General features: G+C 33.5%; 1 protein-coding gene across 1 annotated transcript; it reads right to left on the reverse strand.

Annotated features, from left to right (window-relative positions):
• Positions 1–628: 628 nt before the first annotated feature.
• Positions 629–4,064, reverse strand: LOC122319034. The gene is made up of 3 exons (XM_043136898.1): positions 3,346–4,064; positions 2,365–2,445; positions 629–1,454 (listed from the first exon to the last, which is right to left on the reverse strand). Exons 1-3 carry the CDS (start codon positions 3,722–3,724, stop codon positions 1,030–1,032), a joined length of 885 nt encoding a protein of 294 aa, XP_042992832.1. The 5' UTR covers positions 3,725–4,064; the 3' UTR covers positions 629–1,029.
• Positions 4,065–9,510: the final 5,446 nt, after the last annotated feature.

The raw sequence follows: 9,510 nt of genomic DNA on the forward strand, positions 1-9,510 counted from the left end.
TATTAAAATGCTGCGATATCCTTTTAAATAAATATAAATAATTAAATATATTTATTTCTATCCGTTTAAATTTTTAGAATAAATGTGATTTCTTATGATATTAGAATAGAAGTGTATGAATTCGAATAGATTAGATATTCCACTTCTTAGACTCAACTATTAATGAGAATGTTGGGCCGTTGGCCCACACATGATGGGGTGTTTTAAGATAATATAAATAATTAAATTTATCTTTTTTCCATCGATTTAAAAAAGAGGTAAAAAAGAGCCCTACATGTAAATAAAATTTTGTCAAGCCCCATCCCATTACATCACCGATACACCATTTAGTTAAGAGATGATCTCCTCCCGGAGAGGCAATTTACCTTCAGTAAGTTAAGGAATGTTATACTAATGTCTCCCGGATATCATGCAAATCGATCACAAGCAAACGGTGTAAAGTTAATCAAAGAAGTTCAGTACACATCACCACCACAATTAGTTGTGGTTCAGATAATGAAATGAGATAAGATGATTTTAGATAAACAATAAAAATTAAACAAAATATTTTTAAAATATTATTTTTTAATATTATTATTGTTTTGAAATTTGAAAAAAACTAAATTATTTATTATATTTTGTATGCAAGTTTAAAAAAATCATGAGGATAAAATGAGATAAAATACTTTCAATGTCCAAACGGAGCCTTAGGCAATGCATATACACCGCCATCTACCAGACTAAAACATGTACAGCACCATGATCAATAGGCGCACCATAAGACCAAATTACAGCTGCTAATCAAACCAACAAAAAATATCACCAAGCCACATTTCTGAGATAATATTTACCTAGGACGACAGATGAACCGACAGCTCATACAGTGGAACTTACCCCCAGCCAATTAGCATTATCTTGTTTTGCATGGCATTCGTTCAACCATCATGACAAAGCTGGTGCATTCAATAATCCAAACTGGATTTCCATCTACTCTCTATGCCTAAATCATAAGATAATTGAAAAAGAAGAAAGAAGGAAAAAACGTGGAGTTCACACTCTTTGCCTGTTAGAATTGGTATAAACAATATGAGGAGGAGGCACTTCCTGATAACTTTCGGGTTCATCTTCTTCGTCAGAGGATAAGAGGGACGACCCCATCCATGTCTTAAACCCTTCATTAACACGCCTTTCCACCTCTGGTGTGACTTCCAAGGGATTAGCCTCCAACATTTCCAGCCCAAGGTTTCTAGCACTAAAATCTACCTCACCGAGAATCACAGCTGCTTTCCTTCTTAGGAAGAATGCAGTTCCTCCATACAAAATAACCAGCCCCCATGATGTGAACTCATAGCACCAAAACAGGGGCACAGAGCAGCTGTTACCTAATGTGAGGAGCGTTGATCCAAGAAATAATGCAAGAAGACCAAAAATGATTGCAAAGATAGTATTCAGCAGAGAGAGACAACGAATGCCACCTGTAAATTACAATAAAGAAGCTTCAAACCACCTATTTGAGGTGTTCGTACAACACCAAGTTTTTCAGCCTATCATAGACTAAACAAATGAAATGATAAAAATTGCAATATAACAGTTGGAACTTGGAACTGTTTCAGATAAATCCAAGTGTGTGGTAAACATCTCCATGGGTATGACTGCACTAATTTCCTTCCACTATCTTGCAGAAACAGAAAATTGAACAAAAAGGCAAGTAAAGAGGAAGGACGTGTAGCTATGCTCTAGGTAAACTTATGATAATCCAGATGCCAAGCTGATATTCTGTTATTGATATGTAATCCATGAAGAGACTTTGTGGTTCACATCACCACAAGAAAACTTTATAAAAAGTTTCCTAAAGATAAGCAAGGCTACAACAATATTGCAAACAAATATCCTAGATTCGTATTCCAAATGAAAGAAGAAAGGTATGACCAAAGTGGAACTCATTGTACTTGTCTTCTTTTGTTATGAAAGATGAAACAAGTTTGAGCATCCCAGAAGCTGTAAGATTCCCAATTTTCTTTCTTTCCGCTGTCTTGTTGGCCAAATGAAGCATACCGGAGCTAGTTCTGGAGAAACTCACCACACCAGCACTCGGTGGGCTAAATTGTTTATACATTGGACTTTTAAGCCATAACTTGGATTAGATATGAGAAGAGCATGGAAAGGATTCAAAGAATGGCAACATCCAAGTGACAACTCCAGCTTAAATATTAAATGCATCAAGATCATTCCCACTCCATTTTATAAAGAGCAAGTTGTTTGGCATATTCAACAATTGGAAAAGAAAGGAGATGGGGTATTTGGCATGAAAGAATAATACAACTCATGCCAGATACATCTCATTTATGCATCACAGAGAGAGAGAGAGAGAGAGAGAGAACAGACCTCTTTTTGAGGTACAGTAATTATTTTCGACTACCTTCAAGCACCCATGTCTTGCTGGAGCAGCATAAGCAACAGTGATTCCTGCAGCAAAACCAGAACTATGAGAAATTTGGAAGTCATTATGCATAGAGAAAGCAGATTTCAGAAATGCCTAAGCAACACTCCAGATTCCAGAAATGCAAGAGTCCTTTCAAACATGCAGAGAAACTGCTCTGAAAAGTTTCTTGAAATTTCTTTTCAATCCACTAGTATTGTTTTACGAGCACTTTAAATTCCACTATTAGTTTGAAGAACCATAGCGCTTTCTTGAATTAAAAAACAAGAACAATGAGTCAGTCACCTTCCCTTTTCGTTATGAAACTTCAGCTTTAAATAAAATCGAATAGTTATTGCCTTACATGAGCCCTTTTATAAAGTTTCAAACTCAGTATTCCAAGTAAACTACTTCCTCTTTCTCAAAAAATCATAAGGTAGCCCAAGAGTTGGAAACCCAATAATCTGACAATCTCACATATGGCTTATACACATCCTGGACCCGATTCTCATTCTAGGTAGCCTAGGCCTAGGATGGAGCACAATGAAACTCAGTTTTCCAAGCAAACAACTTTACAGTGTCCTCTTTCTCAGAAAAAGATTTTCATAAGGTAGCCCAAGAGCTTAATCCCAATAATTTGTCAATCTCACATATGGCTTATACATATTCTGGACCCGATTCTTATTCGAGCCTTCTAGGTAGTATATGCTAAGCTTAGGATGTTACACAGACGGCGCGTCTTAATGCTATAGCGTGCATATCAACTGCCTAGTCTAAAATGCAGATCGTGTGGTTAATTGTTGTCTGTAGAATCTATCTTTTCACCTAGATTTTTCTGCACATATCATGCCCTTTAAACGGAACCATTCCAGAAGTGACACATTTTTAGCATCAAGATCTTCCAAAGGAGGACAGTGAAAAACGAAATAAAAGAGAGGCACGATTACCTGCAACAAGATAGACAACCGAGACGAAGAAAATTAACATGGAGGGAAGGAACACGACCATCCAGTAGTAATCCACAGTCTCCTGGTCCGTGAGATAAAACGCGCCAGGAAACAGATCGGAATCGCCTCCTCCTTTCGTGTTAATAGTCAGTGGCTGGAGCCTCTCATCACTGCAAAATGGCCTCTTCCCAATGTCGGGCGGGAACACGATGCTCAGACTAATAATGGTACATACAATTAGTACTAGGCAGATGAAAGCCATGGAAGCCATTACGAAAGGTCTCTGGAGTTTGCCCCACGCCTTATCTTCCTCCCGGAGGCTCTCGTACTCATGCTTCGGCATGAACGCTTGGCGAAGCGCGTCGCCGATCATCGCCATCGGTCCCAAGTCGTCGTAAAACAGTCCAGTGCCCTCACTCAAAATAAAGTAGCCTTCGATCTCAATTATAATTGGTGAAATCAAGCTCGTCTCAGATTTCTGGGTGGGTTTCAAATTACAGCCAACTATCACGATTTTATAGGTAACTATCACGAAACAAATAACTGTGGATCTATGAAATTTGAACTTATAACTGATATTAGAACACCCTATCTCGCAATAGAAGAGTGCGATACGGCTAGTTTGAAGGCTAGGGTTCGGGGATTTGGAAATTGGGAGAAACTAAACGAACCCTAATTGTAAAGATTTGGCGGTGAGGGTTAGAACAACTAAATAAATTAGAAAGGAAAATATAGTCGTAAGTATAATTATATATTAATTTGTATATTAATATGATGTAATTAGTTAAAAATAAATTTTATTAAAAATAATATTAATTTAAAATTTAAATATAAATAAATTATATTAATATATAAATTAGTGCACGGTTAAACTTTTAAAAGTATAATTTAAATTAAAAAAAAGGGTAAAAAGAGACACTAGAGTACCGAGGGAATTCTACAAGTACGTACAATACTTCAGGTAGAGAGCGCAGTTCCGCGAAAGTTTTGGCGGCAGCGGGTATTCTCGTGTGGTGACGCGTATAATCCCCAACCCTAGGATTCGTTGGGCTACCACACTTTGTACCTCGAGCCACGTGGTATCTTTTTTCTTTTTTTCTTTTGACTAACTTGATCAGTAGATTATTTTTAAGGATAATAATGCATCTTTAATTTTTTTTAATTAAAATAGTTCTAATTTAATATTTTCTATTTTAACCGCTCTAAATAGTTTTTGAAAATGATTTGTTCAGTTTATGATATACAGTTCTCATCATTACTTTAAAATATATATATCAATTTAAAATTCAATAAAATAAATTATTTTTTAAGTGATAGATTTCATTATTATTCAAAAAAATACATAGGCATATATATTTTAAAATTGTATATAATATTATTCATAATTTTTATAGAATGCGTAGATCAAATGTGTCGTTGTTAGCACGCGTAACATCTATTTGCAATCGAGATCTTATCAAATCTACCATTTTTCATGCTAAGAATGTTGTGAGAATGGAGACCAACAATATTCATCACATGCCAAACTGTTGGAAAACGTCCTCAAAACAGTCCTATTATAGATTGACTAAAATTTGCCAATTGTGTTGGCCATTTCTTGACATAGAATCAATAAACATTTGATCGGTTTAATTCGTTGGAATCATTTCTTGATTGTTTTTTAATTTACTCTGTATTGGTAACTTTGTTGGGTAGGACTTTAGAGGATTCTAGCCTTATAAGTACTGATGTGTTTGTCTATGGAGGTTGGTCGTGCATATCTTGATCTATTCTTCCCTTATAAAGTAAAGGGAAAAAAAGGCAAAATGTCATAAAAATAAAAAATTGTAAACGATCAGGAGGAATTGGTGAGAATTTATGTGTATCATGTTTGGCATAAATAAGTCGTTATTTTTTGAGCTGACATAGTTATATCCATATAAGCTGCACCTAAGTATAGATAACATGCCTTAATGCTTGAGCCAATATATTAAGGAGGCGCTATTTAAAACATTTTAAACATATTAAGATGTGACACATTTATTATTATTAGATAATTTTTAATTATCTAATGGTAAATTATCTAATGATAATAAATATGTCACATCTTATATAATTAGATGAAAGTAAGATGATAATGTGATATATAAAATTTTATATTGTTTAATAATCTATAGTATAGTGCTTCAACAGAGCTAGAGAGACGGTATTTAGAGTCTTCATCTATAACTTGAACAGGAAATAAATAGAGAAACTATAAATAGAGAAACACTAAAATTTATGTAATTTGACACTAAAATCTATGTCTATAGGTCTTTTGGGAACAAATTCCACTTTATTTAATAATTTTAAAAGCTCATTTACCTAGTTTTACTCCATGTCATGACGGTGAGAATTGATGAGGGGAGAGATTGAATATGAAGTTCACGGGACGCAAAGTCAAAGTGGTTTCCTTACTTTGATCAAACCTTTACCTTTTTGGGTTTGTTAGAAAGAAATTTCATTTCAATATTTAAATATTATTTAAATATAAATAAATTTTTATTTTGAATTGTTGAGATAATTATTATATAAACATTATCATTTTTTTAAATTCTCAAATAAAATATAAATTTTTTAAATTTTTAAATAAAAATTATATCTAATAATATTTTAACTTTATAATATTTTTTATTTATATTTTTTCTCTTATTTTCTAAAATTCTATAAAACATCTCAACTTAAATAATTTTATTATTATTTACAAATTATTTTCATTACTATTCATAGATCTTTTATTTTATATCATCTTAATACTTAAACGAGAACTTAATCTCTACGCCTTACGCTTCACATATCTCCCACTACTCCTTTATCTCTAGTTTTCAGGTTTATGTCGTATCTGTCTTTCATCCTCTCAAGGCATGAGCCATAGTCGACCTTAACATCTTTTTATACCAAAGATATGATATAGGTCTTATCTCTTGTATTACATATCTTATATATTTAGACTTTGACTATTTATATTAATATTACCGTTTATTTAAAAAAAAAAAATACTAAAGATATGGTTGAATTGTTTTCTATTTACGGTACTTTTGCATTGCATTCGGGTCCTCTAATACACTTATAATTGAAAAATGATAGACAATTTGTTTATAATTATAGATTAAAATAATATGTTTTTTAAAATTTTAGTTTGACTTTTATCTTGATTTGATGGGTTTAAATATTTTAAAACTACTATATTATTAAAAATTATAAACGAACTAATTCGGTTGTAAGACTTTCACAGTTTCGCTGCTCTAGACAATTTAGGAAGGGTTTAAATTTTAAGACGAAATGAGGTAATTTTAGATAAAAATAAAAATTAAATAAAATATTATTATTATTATTTTTAAATTTGAAAAAAGTTAAATTAGAATTTGAAAAAATTGAATTGTTTATTATAATATATATAAAAATTTAAAAAAATTATAATAACGAGACGAGATAAGATAAAATATTTTCTGAATCCAAACGAGATCGTAACGTAGTGTTTATCATTCTATGGCACTTTTGTTTTCTTCTTTTATGCAAAAATAAATGATTTGAATAAGTTATAAATAGATAAATTTTGTGTGCACATGTTTTTATTAAGAAATAAAAAGATTTCATCTTAACAAAATCTTAAAAAATTATTATTTTTAATGAGATATTATAAAATATGGAAGTTAGTTATTTGAAATTTATATGTAGCATTGCTGTTATTAAAACAGGTCGTGGCTGGGGACATGACATCTGGCCCCCCCAGTTGCTTTTCCTCCTCTGGGTGTTACGTGACACGGCTGCGCATTAGAGATCACTCCAAATATGGTGCTTTGAATTGCTGACATGCATATTTGATGGTATTTAAATGCCCCTAGTTTTCATACTTTTGAGTGTAACAGGCTGATGGGAATGCCAAATAGATAATATTGATTTTGTTGGACTGACATATAAAGAATACAATAATGATAGTTACAGTTTTAAAATATATAAAATTTATATATTTTATTTGAATATAAATATAAGGGTCCATCATTTTTTATTTATTAAGATTTTATATTTATCTATTTTTTTAAAATAAGTCTATAGAATTTACACGTTTAAGACGGTATAAATCATTTATCCATTTCATAATTCACCCTTTATCCCCGTCAATATTAGGGGGCCAACTAAATGGAGCATCTTCTTTCAAAGGTTTCTCGCCAGTCTAGCAGACACCAAATCATATTCAATCCAACAAAACGTTGCACAAGCAGACCAGGCTCGCATTTCCCTCGTATTTGCCGATAAGAAATGCCAGTTATTCAGCGAAGTTGTCCGAATGCTTTTGTACAGAGGTGAATATTTGTACAGAGGTGAATATTGAAAATAAATCGTGTGAAACTGTTTTGGTCAGAGATAATGACCAAAACAGTATGCAACTTTTGCATCGTATATACAATATTTGTTACATGTTCCTGAAATTGTATACCACTACATACAAGTACTAGTAATTGACTACAATTGAAATTGCGAGCACCATCTTCATCTACCAACTCTGTCAACTTGAAATTACTTATTTGTCTAACAAATATGGAAGTTTAAATTAAGGGCTATACACACAGATTTGTTAATTATAAGTCGGTGTCATGAAAGGACATTATTTATTTTGAGATTTATTTTAACTATTAAAAAAACTAAAACAAAAATATTTTAATGTGATTGATGCATAAAATTAAAAGATGTTAAATAATATTTTTAATGTGAATACTATAAAGGATAATTCCTTAAAGCAAGCTGAAGATTTCAACAAGAGCATATTTGTCAATAATCAAGCATGTAATAGCTAGGAAACAACAAGGAAAGTTGACTCTGTTTTAAGCTTGTAACCTTTAGAAGATACGATCTTATTTTTACCCTATTTTCCTAGAATAGATTTGGAAAGTCTTGTATATATGTGATACTGATTTGTGTATTATTAGTAAGGCCATATAATTGTTTCCTTCGTAACAGATAATCTGTGCATATTCAAACTCTATCATGGTATCAGTAGAGCCCCACTCCACCGAGAATTCGATCCCCAACTTAGAAACTTCTCCTCCTCCCATCACAAATCTGCAATCCTCCATAGATAGTCCACTCATTGCTCTAAACATTGCTACCCAAATCAATGAAAAACTCACTTCATCCACCTTTCCTCAGTGGCGTGCACAGTTTAAAACCCTACTTATTGGCTACAATCTCATCGACTATGTTACTGGCAACAAACCATGTCTCTCCCCAAATGATTCATCTGTTTCCTCTCTTCAAAAATCACACTGGGTCCGGCAAGACAAGCTGATCCTCAGCGTTATCCTAGCATCCACCACACCCACCATAACCTCATTTATCTCCGCTGCTACGACATCTCAAGCCGCATGGTGCAAATTAAACACCATGTATGCAAGCCGGTCCCGTAGCCATGCCATGTAACTAAAAGAGGAAATTACCTTGATCAAGAAAGATAATCGGTCGATTCAAGACTATATGCATACTGTCAAGGCCCTTGCCGATGAGATTGCACTCATTGATCACCCCATTTCAGAGGATGATCTTACACTCTACATTCTAAATGGATTGGGACCAGATTTTTGAGAAATTGTTGCACCTATCCACGCAAGGGAACGCCCACTGTCTTTTGAAGAGCTTCATGATTTGCTTGTGAGTCATGAAACCTACATGCGTCGTCTTGAGGCCAGCACGCAGCAGCTCATCGCTGCAGCAAATTTCTCACATCGCAGGTCTTTTTCCAACCCTTTGGTTGGAAGTAATGGCTCCAAAGGCTTTAACAAGTCAAGCAAAGGGGGCAATTCTAAACCTGATGGTACTTCAGCCCCAACCCATAACACTGGAAGTCCATGGGACAATAAAGGCCTAATAAATCCAATGGCCAGCATATGTATCAACCTAAATGTCAAATATGTGATCAACTAGGCCATATTGCTAAGTATTGCCCGCGGTTGAATTTTTTTGAAGCAACAGTTAATTGTGCTTCTACCTCCTAAGCCAAGGACACTAAATGGTTTATTGATTCAGCTGCATTTCATAATATTACTAGTGATCTTGCAAATTTATCTGTCCACTCCGAATATGATGGAACCGATGAACTTGTCATTGGTGACGGATCAGGTTTGCATGTCTTACACATTAGTTCTTTGGTAT

Source organism: Carya illinoinensis, chromosome 8 (genome assembly GCF_018687715.1).
Source record: "Carya illinoinensis cultivar Pawnee chromosome 8, C.illinoinensisPawnee_v1, whole genome shotgun sequence".
NCBI lineage: Eukaryota > Viridiplantae > Streptophyta > Magnoliopsida > Fagales > Juglandaceae > Carya > Carya illinoinensis.

Bases quoted from the DNA above. Each gene is read 5' to 3' on its own strand.
- LOC122319034 (XM_043136898.1), bottom strand. From the start codon at position 3,724: ATGGCGATGATCGGCGACGCGCTTCGCCAAGCGTTCATGCCGAAGCAT. The intron at 2,446-3,345 runs GTAATCGTGCCT...GTTTTGCTGCAG, and splicing joins GGTTGTCTATCTTGTTGCAG to GAATCACTGTTGCTTATGCT. The intron at 1,455-2,364 runs GTCTGTTCTCTC...TGTAATTTACAG, and splicing joins TTACTGTACCTCAAAAAGAG to GTGGCATTCGTTGTCTCTCT.